Below are 17,537 nucleotides of genomic sequence, written 5' to 3' on the forward strand. Positions count from 1 at the left end.
GACAAACTGACATGACTAAAGCAGGCAGGCTAACAAATCTTACATTGCATAGGGAAATGTAAGCTGCCTTTAAAATCGAAACTTTTCTTTTGGAGATGTCTAGTTGGTGTATTGCCTCTCGGTGTTCTTATTGCCAAAAGAGGCATTACTACTTGAGCTTGTAAAAGATGTACTGCACCTTTGGAAACAGCCCCTCACATTTTTTGGAATGTCATTCAGCTTGCACTTTCCCGGATACATTACATGCTTATTTGAGAGCAAGATTCCCTTCTACTACGTTGGGCTAAATTAAAAAACTTTTCTTGTTTGGCAATATACCCACAGCTCTTAGAGGTTTTTCTCACTTTTTGGCCTGGGTCAGATTTTGGGCACTTTGGATTATCTTAAAGACAAGAAATCATATAGTCTTTGGTGACATTGCACTTGATCTTTTACATTTTTAGGAGATCTCTTCAGCAATCATTGTATGATTGCTTACAACTTCATGATAATGATCCTGATCAGTACCCTCTTTTTTCACAGTGCTTTTGATAGGGTTTATGTTCTTCCTGGAAATATTCCCTTTGTATACTGTGTGTTTTCCCAATGTTTCAGATACATTCTTCCTAATGCTCACCTGCATGGTAGCATCACATCTTGTACATTAACTCAAATCAAAACATCAGTTTCCCGTACAAAAAAAAGTTTGTGTGTGCATGCGTGTGTGTGTGTGTCCATATGGCAAGGAGTAGCTCTGCACTCAGCCATGATAAGTCTGACAAAGGCCTGTGCAGTATATCCATTTTGTGAGCCCATTGACACCCAAAGCCCAAATAAGAAATGGAGAAGACAGAGATCTATATCTCGAAGCCCCAACACAGCTACTCCTGAGCCTAGTGCTTGGAATGACCGTGTAATGATAAAGTCATCCACACAAAGGATGATGAAAGAATCAATCCATCTGCCATTCTATAGTAGAGAGACAGTAGACCTCCAGGAGGCATGCTCAAGAGTCAGTAGTTGAGGAACATCCCTACATGTTAAAGGCTTCACAATCAACAGTAGCTACTAACAGCTAAGAGTTACCGCCTGGAAAACACCCACAAACTTCATAGTTAGATGCCTCATATTAGGCACCACTTGTTTACATCAACCACGATCCAAAAAGACACTAAAAGCAATCACTCACAATTACTGCTGCAAATCAGAACTCCTCGTAGTTGATTTTCACAGAAGTTAGGTGTGCATACTGACCAAAATGCATACTGACGTCACCAGCCCCACCAATGTCGCTCTTATAAAGCCACTCACAATAAGAGCATAAACCACAATGGGAAAGACAGCAAGGAAAGAGAATGGCCAACCACCAATGAGTACGCCAGCAGCAGCAACAGCTATAGCCCAAAGGGGCTTTCCACATATGACTGCAGCAACTGTTAGAGTCAAGCTGTACATGGAGAATGTACTGGGAAGGAAGCCTGCAATAAAGAACAGTTCCAAACACGAATCAATAAAGAGTAAAATTACTTTCTTTTCCATGAATACTACTATAAGCAGTCTAACCAAAACATAATGTAATGATCACTAAAAGCACTTGTTCGATTAAATAACACCAGAGACTAAAAGCAGTCTTACTTGTGCTGGCATTGAAGCACCCAGTTGTGAAACATAGAAGCATCAAAGTATAAGCAGCAAGCCTTTTGCCGTAACATCGTGAGATTGCTGTCACAAGAGCTGCTTCTGATCCCGCTGAAAAAAGAGCAAGCATTAACCGAACTGTGTAGAAGACTTGTACCTGGTAAAAGCACCTCACTTGCTTAGTAGGAAAAAAGGACATGGAACAGCAAGGTGGGGGTGTTGGGAGGGAGTCAACAAGATGGAAGAAAAATTACAAATGAAAGAAATAAGGTTTAAATTAAGCTAGACAACAACAAAAGTTGATGATCCAAACCTTTCCAGGTCCCTGACCATACCACCATGTGAATGGAAAAGCTACCAGCCCATGAAGCTGTAAATACAAGTAAGAACGCAAAGCAAACTCCGAGCTGCCCAGCAAAAGCACATTTCAACAAGTGAAACAGAAAAGCAGCAAGACAAACCCAAGTTGCATAAGTAAACATTTTATATGAAAAGATGAAACAGAAGGAAGCTGGAATAATAAAATTTGATAAGCAGGAAAAGTGGTTTTGCAGTCATATGTCCAGTACCCTCCTATATCCAATTAGCACCCCTTATGAAGAATAGGCAGTTCAGAGTCATCACCTACAGATTAAGATTCGAAATAATTGTCTATACACAAGTATGTAAGTTATGCCGAGGTTGGTTGATACTGTGAGCCTTTGGTCGGGACAAAGGTTGGCTCGAGTCCCATCAAGGGTAGTGGGTGACAGTCCATGGGGTGAATTAGTGCAACCCGGTTTCAAGTGGCCAATCTAAATTCAGCCTTTTATATTCTAGTTTGAAAGGAGAATAAAGTTGATCAGTTTAGAAACTATATAAACCATAACAAAGGAGTGCAACATGGGGAAGTCCTACTACAGCCAGTTGTACGGTCCATGGATGTACCCCCATCTACCAGTGCACTCCTCATAGCGATGGTGACATTGGTTTTGTTGGTAGTTGTGTGTCTTGTATGGTCACCTCCTGCCTATAAGCCTTAGTCTGAGCCAAACAAGGACATTAGGAGCTTTGACAGTGTATTTGTCCACAATTTACTTGTCCCAAACACTTAAGGTGGAGATTCTTCTTGCATTTCTCACCAAGCATTTATTGCCGAGGAGCAAGGATAACATTATTTTGAGCAAATGCAGCACTTAATGCATTATTTCAGGCATGAGTACATTTGTGAGTGTGAGCAACAAAAGAGGAACATGAACATGGAGAGAAAAGGAGAAGAGAAAGATGGCAAGGATGGAAGAGAAATCTGCATTGAATCTAGAAAGAATATTGAATACAATGGACAGATCAGTCCCTGCACGCAGCCCAAAGCTTCACTGAAGGCACCCGATCAGGCTGAAGATGATGACTACACTGGAGACGAGGACAAACATGGAGTCTACAACCTGCAGCAATTAGAAGAAGATGATCTGTCCAAACTAGGCAGTGGGCTACAAAGAGCCAAAAAAAACCCAAATCTTGCAGATCAGCAAACTGCCACTAACAATATGCAATCAGCCAGCTCCAGAACTGAATGGAAAAGGCAGTCAAAGCTCACAACAAAGAGATGACAGATTGGCTGAACAAGATGGCAAGGCCCAAGCTAACAACCCCTCTAAAATCTTGGGAGTATCTAAAAGACCCAACAACCTCATATGATAAAGCATAGAAGACCTCATATGATAAAGCATAGAAGCCTATGGAAGAGGCTTCATGAAGAGATTCACCGCATTGTCCTCTAGGGGACAATAGGCCACCACTAACTCAAAATCCACAATCCACTCCTGAACAAAGTGATTCTAAACCTCCATGTGCTTCGTACAAGCATGAAACAAAGGGTTTTTAGCCAGAGCTAAGGCATGCTAGTTATCCATGCGCAACTATGTGGATCCTATCTATGGAAAGCTGATCTCTACCAATAAGCCATGGAGCCAAAGCTCAAACTGCCTCCTAAGTTGTAGAACAAAGTGCACAATACTCAGCCTCCGTAGAAGATATGGCCATGCTAGGCTACTTATTATTACCATAGTTACCAAGAACAGGGGAACGGAAACAGGGAGCAAGAACCCCTGGACTAGGGGAAACGCCCAAAGTTAGGGACAGGAACGGGAATGGTACACACACACACATATATATATAAAGTTTCAACAATAATAAAGATTCAAAACATTGTAATCAGCAATGGATTGTTGCATTCAATATTGTAATCAACAATGTTGCATAAGTCCAACAAATGTGCATTGCAAAGACACAAAATATGCACTAAACTTTAAAGTCTAAATATCCAAGTTACAAGAGCTCCAAGTTCCAAGTCAATACTCTAACATTCCAAGAGGCTAGCCACTAAGTGCTCTCATTTATGGAAGATGGCTCCACTATGTCTGAATGCTCATCCTGTTGAACAACATCCTAGCCATCACCATCACCATCAACATCATCATCATCATCTTTTTCCCGACGTATAAAAGAGTCAGCCTTTGCAACTAATACACAAGCTAGCAAACAAAGATTGGAGCTTGCATAAACTAGGTTATTCATATTCATTGTACCAAGACAAATTCTCTTCTTTGAGTGAATATGATTGAATGAGCTCCATAGTTGCTCTAAACAAGAAGAGCTAATTGTTTGGCTAAGAATATGAATAGCCAAACTCTGCAACTCTAGAGCTTCTGCCTTGTAGTCCTCCCACCACAAAGCAGCCCCAATATTTGTCCTATCCTCTCGTGCATCCTTTGTACCAAACATCCCTAATGTTTACCGATACACAGAGCTGATTTTTAATTTTGCGCTACATTTCACGGCTAGGATAAAGCCTTGCAAGCAATGTGTTCTAAGCCTTGACCACCTCAAGGTCTTTCTTGCATCTTTCCTTAAAACTCAAGATCAAGCACATATGCTGCAACATGCCTAGGAGAGTCATACTCATTCCATTTGCCAATGCATAACTCCTTGATCTGCTCATCCTGTCTGCATTTGGTTCCAAACTCTCCAACTTCTCAATCATGCGATCCATACCTTCATAGATCTTCCCAATGCATGGATCCATGCCATCTGCAAGCCTCAACATGTGCATGATAGGATCAACCATTTGGTCGGTGCAATTCACCTCATCCCAAAAATCTCTATCAGAGACATATGCATTACATAACACTGTAGTTGCAGTGGCAACCCCAATCCAATTTTCATACTCATCACTAGCAAATAGCTCCCTAATTGCACCTTTGCAATAGTGCAATCGACCAAGCATAAGAAAGTTATATGCAAATCGTGTATTCGAGTATTTGAGAAGTTCTTTGTCACTTCTCTTGCTAAACTCAGCATGCAAGTACTGATGATTTTATATATTTGTGGCAATCTTATTGTCTTTGGCCAACAACTTGCACTGCCTCACACCACTAGGATGCCAATACATCTGCACTCTTTCCAGTCTCTAAAGTATCATGACTACCAATGAAGTATACATCCCCACGAGAATATGCGACAACACCATGTATGGAACTATGGCGTGTATCACTCCATCCATCTGCTATCAATGTCACTCCATTTCTTGGCCATTGATTGTGAATATTTGTTGTTGCAATCTCTATGGCTGCTTTCTCCTTTTGAAGCAATGTAGTCCTGATAGTTTCCAATGAAGAGGGCTTACATGTGGATTCATACTCTCCAATATTTATCTGACATGGCGGATTTGAATGCAATATGGTCATGGTAGAAAAAGCGTGCCACTGCTGCATTTGTTTCCTCTTTTTTCTTTGGTTCCCATGAAGTGTGCAATGAACTTTGTCTAACACCACGACCTACTGCCACTGATGGCCCAAGAGAAGGCTACGTAGCCACTAATCCTGGTGGTCTTTTGCATGAAGCACCATGCCCTACTGGCCTTGGAGTCCATGTTGTTGGATCCACTGCTATGTTTGGCATCCTCCTGGCATGTGAATTCCACATAGAAGTGGCTATGCGATCAAGTAACTCTTGTCTTTTCTCAACTAATACATTGGTGCAAAAACACACCTCTTTCCCCTCCTCGTGTAGAAGATGGGCTCTCACTTTATCAGCCATACTAGTGCGAGCATAAGAGCAAAGTTTGCATTTCCAAGGGCGAGCTCATCCACCTCACAATGACACACCTGCATCTACCTCATCCCACCATGACCAAGTAGTGCTTCGACTTCATCTAGTTGTCGACGAAGTACCTGCTGAGGATGATGAAGATCCCATAGATGTCAATGCTGCCATCTATATAAAAGTGAGAAATAATCAGTAAAGTTCAATGAAATTGCAAAAATTTACAGCCTAAATTTCAACATGCATGTGTTAAATGTTTGTTAAAAATGCCCGAACTTTGGTGCTACTTCAACCTGCATTCCTTTTATTGAAAATGCCACAAATTTGGGACATTCCAACTTGCATTTTTCAGCTCCCAAATTTGAAGCAATGACTGATTCAAAATGCCCCAAATTTGGTGCCTCTTTCAGATCCCGAGATCCCAATCCCCAAATTTGGGGACATTGCAACCAAATTTGGGCCCCAATCCTTGATGAGAAAGCCCCAAATTTTGGGGCAACTGCCAACAACTGATCCAAAATGCCCCAAATTTGGGAAAGATTACAACCTGAATCATAGATGCTTTAAATTGGGGCAAAATTGCGAATCCTTGTTGAATCACCCCTAAATTTGGGGCAAGGACTGATTTGAAGTGTGCACGAGAGAGAGAGAGAGAGAGAGAGAGAGAGAGAGAGAGTCCTCACTGCTCAGTCCGGACTCTAACAAGGAGATAACGGGCAACAGGGGCCCACCATGGACGACAGGTGAGACACACTGAGAGCGACAAGGGCGGACGACAGGCAAGAATCAGGACACGACGCATGGGAAGCGTAGGCGGGATAATGATAGTGATGGGGGCAGACGACAAGCAAGAGTCGGGACACAGTGCACAGGGCAAGGAATGGGCGGGGCATTTTTAGTATTTATCTTTTTGCTTGATGTCCCGCTCGAACAACCGTTCCAAATAGGGAACAACCAAGTAACGGGACAGAACAAGTGGGAACGTTCTGCCAACGTTTCCTGGGCTCAGACCTCTTGGAACACCTTAACCCATTCCTAAGTGCCGGAACGAACAGTCCCTATCTCTATGATTATTACTCCATAGGATAGCTCCCAATCCAACAGAGAAAACAAAACTTGTACCAAAGCACTTTCCCACTTAAATCTTGGACAATGGACAGCCTATTGTAACTAGCACCCCTTGTAGTATTTCTTTATCTTCAATTGCAAATGGAATACAACTAAGATCCTCTAATCTCCTTCGCTATTTAAGTCCTAGGCCCTGTCCTAAGGTGGCTGTCAAAACCTAATTTTTGTTGTAATGGCTCAAATGGCTGAATTCCATCCAAAAGATCAACCAAAATATCAACCTCTAATGGCTCAAATGGCTGAGTTTTGCTGACATTACTTGGGAGATGACTGGAGCATAAGAGAGAATGCTGTAGAGAGAAAATTTCTGATTTTCTTCGCAAAAACTCGGGCAAAACAGCAGTTGCCCTGTCTAAAAGACCCTAGATGTTGTCACCTACGGCTAGGAAGCCAAAATCTGCTGCCTGTTGCCAACTATTCTAGGGTAGTTGCCTACTCTCTTGGCCCCTTCTTGGCCCCCTGTGTGTAGGAACCAAATCTACTATCACCAACTTGTGGACAGGTCTCAAATGTTGTAAATCAGTTCAGCAACCTCTCCTCTCTCTCTAGCAACCTCCTCCTCTCCCTCTTTGGCTGGAATAGTATTCTGTCAATCATTGCACACACACGATGACAACACCAAGCAAGACATCACAATCCTCAAGCAATGCAATGAAAAGATCTTCGCTATCCACATATCCCTAAATGTGCAAGCAAAGCTTTCCAATGAGCAATGTGAGTAGTGAAAGGTTCTACATGGCCCTTGCATGCCATACCAACTTCTCACATGGGTCCCATCTCATCCTCTTTGATGCCTAGACAAGATGTCATGTCCGTGGAGATAAAGTGGCTCATAACCCATTCTCAAAGAAGATCAATACATACTAATCTCTAATTTTGCCTCATGCTCTGCATAACTCAATAGTATCATCATCGGGTTGGTCAATAACAATATCTTGCACCAAACCAATGGATGCTTTGGGCTTCTTCCCCTTGGGATCGCCTTGATTTTCAGATTTTCCAGCTTGCTGCCTATTGGAACAATCCTTAGCCATGTGACCCTCCTATTCACAAACAAAGCATTTATTTGCAGCCCTTAATTCCCTACATTGTGCAACTAATTTCCAACAATTTCCTTATTGTTTTGACTTCTTTTCAGCCTGATTTTCAGATCTGCCCCTTTTCTCAGCCTTTAACAACTTCTTATTCAGCTTCTCACCAGTCTTGGAAGCCCGAATTTTTCCTACACAACAATGCATCAACTATAGCAGCAATTTCTATGAGCTAAGACATGCTAGACAAAGTGGATTTAATCCAAAAATCCTTGATTCCTTTAGGCAGCCCACATACATACTTTTCCACTTACTCATGAAGAGGAACTGGGCAATAAGGAGTCATTGGTAGTCACGCATCCCAAAACTTATCATTATACTACTCCAAATTCTCGTATTGTGTTGCATCAAGCTTGTTCCAAGCTATCATGATATCCACCTAAAAAGTATTAGTCAGCCAATTCGATGTAAACATTTGCTTGAATTGTACCCACCTTGACAGTGCTCTATCTTGCATAGCACAGACCACCACTGCAATGCATTCCCCTTCAAGAAAGTGGTTGCCTTCCAAATCTTTAAGAATTCAATGAAGTTCCCTCTAAAATAGGTTGCATCAAACTACTGAATGAAAGTCAAAGGCTTTCAGCCTACCTTGTGCAACTGCGAGTAAACCCTTCAACCTCCCTTCCGGAATCTTCTAGGGCAGCTCAGCTATCAAAGGGGGAGCCTTCTTCACATGAGAAGGATCTACACTCCCATAGTGAGAGGGAGTCCCTTACAAAGACAAGTGCCCTATAGGTTTCAAAGGCTACTCGGTCTCCCTCGAAGTAGGAGTCTATTCAAATTCCTCGTTGGTACAGGCAACTCATGGAGGGCTTAGGCGTTGCTTACTTTCCTACTACTCCTTCAAGTCCACCCAGATCAGCCCAATAACAAGCCAAGCAGGATAGTTCACTTTGTGTAAACTATGCTTTTATGTCATAGATTCTCCAAGATTCAAAGCCTACTATAGTTGATGAGACTTTGCCACAGGATGTTTGGCGATAGGCTATGTAGGATGAGCTCAATCCTATTGAGCAAAATCAAACTTGGTAGTTGGTTTCACATCCCCAAAAGTAGGTGATAAGTGTGAAGTGGGTCTACAAGACCAAGTACCATGCAGATGGCTCCTTGGACAAGCACAAAGCTCAGCTTGTTACCAAGAGTTTTGCTCAGTAAGCAAGTTTGGACTATTTTGTGACTTTTGCACCTACGGTTCAGATGTCTACTATATGGGCTATCTTGGCTCTTGCCACCACCACCGTTGGTCTATTTATTAGATGGACATCAAGTCAGCCTTTTTGAATGACATCCTTGACGAGGAGATCTATGTCTCCCAACCTCCAAGTTTTCTTTTGCAGGGGAAGGAGGATCATATCTACAAATTACAAAAGGCTCTCTATGGGCTGAAGCAAGCTCCTAGAGCTTGATACTAGAGGATTGATCGCTTCTTTGTGCAAAGTGGCTTCTGTCGCTCCAATCATGACCCCAACCTATACTACAAGATTGAGGGTGTAGATATGTTTTGGTTATTTTGTATGTGAATGATCATATCATTACAGGGAGCAATACCCAAGAGGTTGATCGTACTCAAGAGATTTTGTGACAAGAGTTTGATATGACGAATCTTGCGATCCTACACTTCTTTCTTGGTTTGGAGATCTATCAAATGGCATAGGGCATTTTCATTTCCCAGCACAGGAACATCTCCAAGTTACTTTGGGAATTTGGTATGGCTGATTGTCGGCCTATTTCTTGCCCCATGGACCCAAAGTCCAAGATTTTGGCAATTGGAGTTCGCCTTACATATGCCACGCATGGCTCTCTCATCTGGCTCATTCATACTCGACCAGATATTTCTTTTGCAGTGGCTTTGTTGTCTTTCCACTTAGGAGCATTTGAGAGTAGCCTTACGCATTTTTCCTTTTTTATAGGGGATTCAATCCTATGGAATCAAGTATGGAGAGGGGGTTACTCTCTCTGGTTGGAGTGATTCAAAGTGGAGCGGTGATGTGGATTCACGATAGTCTCTATGTTATTTCTTCTCCCTTGGATTGGAAGTTATCTCATGGAGCAGCAAGAAGCATCCTATTGTGGCCCTTTCTTCTATAGAGGCCAAGTATCATGCATTATATTCTTCAACTATGGAGGAAGTTTGGCTTCACCGCATATTGGCAGAGATTGGTTTTTCACGGCCAAGGCCTATGGAGTTGCGTGTGGACAACCAAAGTGCTCTAGCTCTAGCAAAGAACCCCGTGTTTCATACTCGCACAAAGCACATCAAGATTTAGTACCACTATGTTCGAGAGCAAATCTTGGATTCGGAGTTAGCGGTGGCCTCCTCTCCCACACAGGACAATGCAATTGATCTCTTCACAAAGCCTTTGCCCAAGGCTCCTATGCTTCATCACATGAGGTGGTTGAATCTTTAAAGATCTGAGAGGAGACGTTAGCCTACCTATGTTAATGGAAGCTCTAGCATTCTAGAGTGCATTTCTTTTCTTTTAGACACATTTCTTGTGCATTTCCTTGGTCTATCAATTGGTTGACACCCCTTCTATCCCACGATTGCCTAGGAAATCTTCTCATCATTTTTCCATTTTTACTATGCAATCAGACTACATTTACTGCAGTCATACCATCACCTAGTGCAATCGGCCAGATTTAGGGCATACCCCTATATGCAATTGGCCACTTTTGGTGGAGGCGACTATATACAGTTGCACTCCTTCACTTAGCAAGTCACTTGTCTTTTGCAAGCTTTTGCACTCTCTGCCTTTGACAATCTCCGACTTTGGTGCTACCATCATCATCTCAACCTAATCCGATGCCCTCATTGATGCTTAGGGCTGCGTGCAAGGACTTATCAGTCCTCATCATTGTATTCAACATTCTTCTTTAGTCAATGCAGTATCTTTTCCTCTCTCTCTCTCTCTCTCTCTCTCTCTCTCTCTCTCTCTCTCTCTCTCTCTCTCTCTCTCTATGTTTGTATTCCTTCCGTTGCACACTCACACTAATCAATCCCTACATGCAGCCCAAAGCATCAGTCAAGGCACCAAATCAAGTTAGAAAATGATGACAACACCAAAGACAGTGACAAAGATGGTGATGGTGATGAAGACAGCGATGGAAATGGTGACGAAGACAGAGTTTGCAGCGAGTAACCCTACCAAAGACGAAGACAAACGCTACAATATGAGTGTGAGCAAACCTGCAAAAGGAAGAATGAATGACCAGCCAGCTGGGTGTAGCGATATATAGCCAAAAATTGCCAAAACTAACCGACTGGCAGCTATCCAACTACTGCCAATTGGCCAATTGTATTAAGTGCAGTTCGACTATCAGTTTGGGCAGCGCAAATGCTAACATCGCAGCTGCTGGGAAGAATTGCAGCAGTTTGGGGCTGATCACTGCCAGACAAGGCTGCACAAGCTAACATATGCCTGATAGAAGCAAGAAATGCACACTAAAATGTGTTTGGGAGAAGAAATACATTCTCTAAACAAAGCTGTCTCCTCTATCAAAACACATGACAGACATATTAGAACTCCTAATGTCCCTGTCTGACTCAAACCAAGGCTCACATGCATGCAAGAGATAAAAGTGCATAACAAACATGACTGCTAACAAAAGTCTCTAGAAAAAGTGAAACTTATAGACACATCTCTAGAAAATAGTACAAATTTATACATTGTTAAAGGTCTGTAAAAGGACCTTCGACATGACATGTATTCAAGTAGCATTCAATAATTGTGCCTCACCTCTCTCTCTCTCTCTCTTTTTTTTTTCGTAATGGATCTCTCACATACAATTTCATGAGCCGCGCACCAAATTGTGGCTTTTTGACACCCTGGTTACACCCACACTCCTATATGGGGCAGCTATTTGGGGCCCGAGTCTCTTTCACACGAGGAGACAGCCTTTGGAAGACCAGGATGGACCAGAGAAGGAATACTATGACGGGTGGGAGCATATGGAAAGACCACTGGTCATGATGATCTCACGTATGATACGAGCAAAGAGCTCGACCCCACATGAGATTATCATAGCTGAGTTGGGAGCATCACCCATAGTGGCTGAGGCCTTGGTCCAGGTAGTGACTTTCATACATAGACTATGGGAGCTCCCCCAAGATAGATACCCACGGCTAGCCCTGGCCTCTTCTAGACAACTAGCAACAGATGGTGACAGACATTGTTGGTATGCTCAAATGAGTACATGGATGAGTCTACATGGGCTGCAGATTGACAGACTACCCCCCTTTGACTATACCTGGATTGCCCTACACTTGACCTAAGCCGACCAGAGCTAAACCATGTGATCAGAGCTGACATACTGAAGTTAGATACAGAGAAGACCTGGATCCGACCCCCCTCCCCCCATGGCACGAGGATGGCACACTACCAAACCCACTTCCTTCAGGTATCTGAGGATGGTTTCATCACCCGACCCAATTACATGGGCACATAGCTGCCTCATGGACTACGCACAGTTATTGGTCAGATCCGCACCTCATCCCACCACCTGAGGATTGAGACAGGCAGATGGGAGGGTATACAGACAGAGGAACGCATATGCCCACTATGCGACAGAGAGCCAGAGACAGAGGAACACTACATCTGCTGATGCAGTGTATATTATGATATATGAGGTAGATACCACTGTCTATTTCGAGAGGATTTTGGACCCCTGAGACGGATCATGCAGTTTGAGGATCAGAGATGCTTGGGATTCTTCCTCTTGGAGCTCCGCCCCCACAACTCGGCTCACATAGACAGAGAGCAGTCGTCGACTTTTTCACTGATACACGACAGAGTATGGCAGATACCACTACTACTGCCACACAGCCTACAGGACTACATCATCATTGGACCTCATCTTCGGTAGGTATCCCTTTGGATAGAGCAGTGGCACTTAGCCAGTCTAGGCGCCCACGTCCACCCGGACGAAGGCCTAGACATCCACACCACAGACAAATTAAAGCTATCATTGAGCGCCACAGGAGACAGATGCCAAGACGCCTCAGCCATGCAGAGATACACCTCCTTAGAGGACAAACATCTCATTGATGGCGAGTTTTCCTTTTTCTACTTTCACTTTTAGATCATTGACATGTTTCCCTTTTATATGACACTATTTCATTTTTTCAGTCTTATAGGCATGTTTTTCATCTTTTCTCGTTCCAGATGAGAAACACACCATCATTGTATGTATTGCTTTGGTCTCATAGGCCACATTAGCCTTTTAGAGACATTAATATACTCTCTCTCTCTCTCTCTCTCTCTCTCTCTCTCTCTCTCTCTCTCTCTCTCTCTACCCAACCTTTGTTATGCATGACCATGTCTTCAATTGGTATCAAAGCCTTCTTAGCCTTCGTACAAATTAAAAACAACTCCACCTCGATCTACTATTCTCTTTTCATGCTCAATTGTAGGTTGCCTTTGTGCACCTATCATTGCCCTATCCACCTGTCAACTGCCATTTGCCTATTGTGGATCATCCTTACCTATCTACTATCAAAATCTACATAATTTTATCATGCATGCCTATCAATCTATTGTCATTTTTTCATATCCACTATTGTATTTTCCTCACAAGTCACTCAATATTTATCTACTCTTTGTCTAATAAACACTTGTTTGCTACCTTTGATTTCTCTTTATTTCACTTTTCTCAAGACTCTTGATCAATGAACATCAACTTATTCCAACTTTTGGGCGTTGATTTCTTTTATTTAAGAAAACCAAGTAAATCAATGCAAAGGAATTTGCTGCCATCTACACCTCTTCAACAATTAATAGTTTGTGACACAAGAATCTTGCATTATTGATAAGTGCACACTCTAATATTCTACTTCTTCTCCCAACTTTTACATTTCCCAGTTTTGTCTGAGTTATTGTGCTTTAGTTGTGTTCATAGTGGCTTCTATGTTTTACTCACATTTTAGTCGTGTTCATACATTCTATGTTTTCTCAATGCAAACACTAGCATATCTTCACAACACCCACTCTAAGTTGTGAATAGATTCAAGAGCCCTGCCGCATGGCAAAGGGTTACCTTTGGTGGGTGACGTTGAGCCTTGCATGTAGGCCTAGTACTTGTATTACCAAACATTGGTCACATATCCACCACATGAAATCAATCAAGCAATTCATGGCCATTACATGAACCAAAGCTCATATGTTAGTCTTCTTCAACTATGCACTTTGCATGTTTTTCTAGAGAAAATAGTTAACCCCAAGATAAGGTTGAACCTTGAATGTAGACCTAGTAATTGCATTACCCAACATTGCCCCCACATCTACTATATGAAATCAATCAGGCAATGCATGGCCATTACATTAATCAAAGTTGATATGTTCGCCTTGATCCACCTATATGTATGCTTTGCATGTTTCTCTAGAGAAAATGAAGCAAACAAGAAAAGGGGGCCTCACTCAACCCCACTCCCTAAAAAGAGTGTGCTCTTTCTACTACTTGCTAATAACAATATGACTTGAAGCCAAGAACCATCAAATTTGTCCAAACAGCCCCACAATACTCATCCTTGCATGGCAACGGCAATCAAATTGGAATAATACTAATCCACAAAAGGCTCATGCAAAAGGCAAGCATCTTCAAAATCAAACATGTTTATCTTTTCTAAAAGCGTGCCTATGAGCTTATATAATGCATAGACATGTAAAGAACCCGTTCCCTGATACTTTGTTCTATGCATCTACAACTTATGCTCAATGTAAAGGCCTCGTCATTTTGTCGTCTCTTCGTGTCTTCTGCTCCATGCAGCATGTAGATTAGCCCTTCTAATGACTTCATAGCATCATCATTCATCATTTTTTGTCCAAACAGGACCACAATACCACTTGTGGGCTCAATGTAAAGGGTTCATCATTCTGACGTCTCTTTGTGTCTTCTGCTCCATGCTGCATGTAGACTAGCCCTTCTGATGACTTTATAGCATTATCATTCATCATTCATCATTCATCATTCATCATTTTTCTAAAGAAACTCAAAACTCTATAAGAGAGGTACCTGTACTCCCAAGTTTGAAAGCCCGATTTGTAGAGAAGGTAATGGAGGGGTTCCCAGTAGTTGAAGACCTCGTCGCAGTCATGGATGATGTTGGATTTGGCGCTCATATGGCGAACAAACAGAAGGACGACGAAGGCCATGCCCCAGCTGATCCCGTCCGATGAGGCCGAAGATGACGAGGATCCTGACTTCTTCTTTTCTTCATTCTCTTCTGCTGCTGTTGCAGCAGCTGCTGCAGAGGATGATGATGATGATGATGGAGGAACAGTCGATCGTCGACGGAGAGAAGCTCCCGCGTCCTCCATTCTTTCCGCTTTCCACTTCACTAACCTTCCTTTACAAAACTCAATCTTAGTGTCTTTACTAAGGGCGCACTATAGTGCACAAGAGAATTGCCCCTTTTTGGGGTTGGGGGGAGAGAGAGAGAGAGAGAGAGAGAGAGAGAGAGGAGCCAAGTAGACCACTTAACTAAAGTTGTCATTGGGTAATTTTTTTGGACCCGTATCATTTTGTTATCGCAGTATTATTATGTAAGCATATACCCTAAAGGGCAATGCTAACAAACAAGGGACTTTGGTCAACCGGCTAGAAATGGGAGCATGAGGCACGACAGGAAATAAAAGCTAGTTAAGGCCAGAAAGGCTATCAAAGGAGGAAGTAAACATGGCAAGCAATAACTGTCACATGGCATTCCTCTCCCATGCAAGCTACTAGAAATGGAAAGCGAGGTGCAAAACAAGGTTCTCAATCAAAACAACGACGGATGTAAGGAAGAAATGGTGAGAGCATGGGGCTCAATTATCTCTTGTGGCCAATAACGATGGACTTAAAATAGTTGAGATCGAGAAAGAGGTGCAAGGTGATCTCAAACAAGAGAAATAGCCAAGCAAAAGGCCCAAAGAAGGTCTTCAAAGCATCAAGAGCATTGTCTCTAGAGAAGCTTAAGCAAAGATTTGTAGATTTCTGTGTTGGCTAGTGTTTCCTGTTTCTTAATGGGTAAATAACCAACTAAATATGACTTTGATCAATGGTTCTTATCAACCTATTGTGCTTGCATAACTCTTCAACAATTTTGATTTGTTGGACAAGGCTTCTTCTTTGCCCTAATCAAATCAAGGCAAGAGTGTGATTGGATCCTAGGGTCAATTGTGGGGTACAAAGGAAATTATGCATATGTCCTCTCGTGGTCTCCATGTTTTTCACTTATTGCTAATACTTTGGCAAATGAGTGCTCTGTGTGGATTTCTTTTCTAGGCTTGCAGGATTGGATGGATGGGGAGGTTGGCACACTGACTCTATCATTCGGTAAAGTCTTATCTATTCATACAACACACAGTATTCTTTGAGCTCAAAAGAGAGTCTACATACTTTGCAAGAGAAGAAGGGAGACTCCTAAGTTCTTCGATATTTTGATGTGCATTCCCAAATTCTTGTTATCTATGTCATGAAACCAGGCACTGTGAAAAATGTTGCCATACAAAAATACAAAGCCTAATCAAAAGACTAAAGCTCAAGAAAAAGCTAAAGAGGAGGAGAATACTAATACCAATTGAAAAGGTGTAGATAGAAAGAAGGAGATGGCCATTGAAGAATCTACATGGAAAGCTGCATGTACTAGCTTGCAAGGAGAAGCACCCAAGAAGGATTAAAAATAGAAAAAATGACCCAATGCAAATACAAATTAAAATCTGCATGAAGGGTGGCAAGATGAGGAGAATGTACCATCAAGTAACCGCAACAATTAGACTCGAGACAAATGGTAAGAAGGAAATCTCTATCAAGCAAATGGCCAAACTGCCACTCAATTAGAATGTCTATGCCATCTTGGATGGGGACGAAGAGATGGAGGATGGTAAGTATCTATATGAGCAACACTACTAAATTCACTCTCATTACATGGAATATCCGAGGCGCTTGTTTGGATTCAAGGAAGAATAAGTGTTAGGAAAAGAAGGCATGATGTGCTAGCACAACAGGAAGTCAAAGGGCAAGAAGGGATTGGATAAATGATGAAATCCATGGCTATGCATGCAGACTAATGGCTACATGTAAGAGAGGAAAAGGATAGATGCTAATGCTAATTAAATTCTCATGGAGACCTAGATGCTTAAAGGAAGATGACGAAGTCTACTTTCTTATTGGAGCTATCCAAGTTGACAAAGAAAAGATATAACTTGCATCCATCTCTATCCTAACAATTTAGGCAAAAGAGCAGAGAAATGAAAAGAATTTGAGGGGCTTATATCACAAATAACTATGCTGTTGTTTAGGAATTTCAACATGACGGTGGGTGATGGAGATGGATCCGACAATTCATCTTCCATGACAGCTAAGGAAATAGGTACTTTAGAACTCCCTTTGTATGATGTGATTTGGTCAATATGTGTCATGTTTTAGGAAGTGGTAATAAAAAAACATTCACTGAGCATCATCATTAGAAATATACAAGTTGGCAAGCAACCAAGCAAGATCATTTCTATGCAAATCAGAATTCATGGTGGCTGGCTCCTAGATCAAAGGTTCGAGTACTCTTTGAGATTTGTATCTCTAACCATGTATCATTGGAAACGACATGTACAGTGGTTAGCAATTAGTCAATTAATCATG

General features: G+C 42.1%; 1 protein-coding gene across 4 annotated transcripts in view; it reads right to left on the bottom strand.

The window, feature by feature from the left end:
* The window catches only part of EBS3 (Alg9-like mannosyltransferase family), a 37,031-nt gene extending 21,717 nt beyond the window's left edge, over window positions 1-15,314 (bottom strand). The window contains exons 1-4 of one of the 4 annotated variants that reach the window (XM_087676204.1): window positions 14,931-15,314; window positions 1,931-2,024; window positions 1,615-1,774; window positions 1,234-1,457 (exon numbers count right to left, since the gene is read on the bottom strand). In XM_087676204.1, the coding sequence (XP_087532330.1) occupies window positions 1,234-1,457; window positions 1,615-1,774; window positions 1,931-2,024; window positions 14,931-15,235 (783 nt within the window). In that variant the 5' untranslated portion in view covers window positions 15,236-15,314. The remainder of the gene's footprint in view (window positions 1-1,233; window positions 1,458-1,614; window positions 1,775-1,930; window positions 2,025-14,930) is intronic. The other 3 variants (XM_087676203.1, XM_087676207.1, XM_087676205.1) reach the window with 3 other exon arrangements.
* Window positions 15,315-17,537: the final 2,223 nt, after the last annotated feature.

Source organism: Lygodium microphyllum, chromosome 4 (genome assembly GCF_053477565.2).
Source record: "Lygodium microphyllum isolate KBCC chromosome 4, Lygodium_microphyllum_v1.1.10, whole genome shotgun sequence".
NCBI classification, from domain to species: Eukaryota; Viridiplantae; Streptophyta; class Polypodiopsida; order Schizaeales; family Lygodiaceae; genus Lygodium; species Lygodium microphyllum.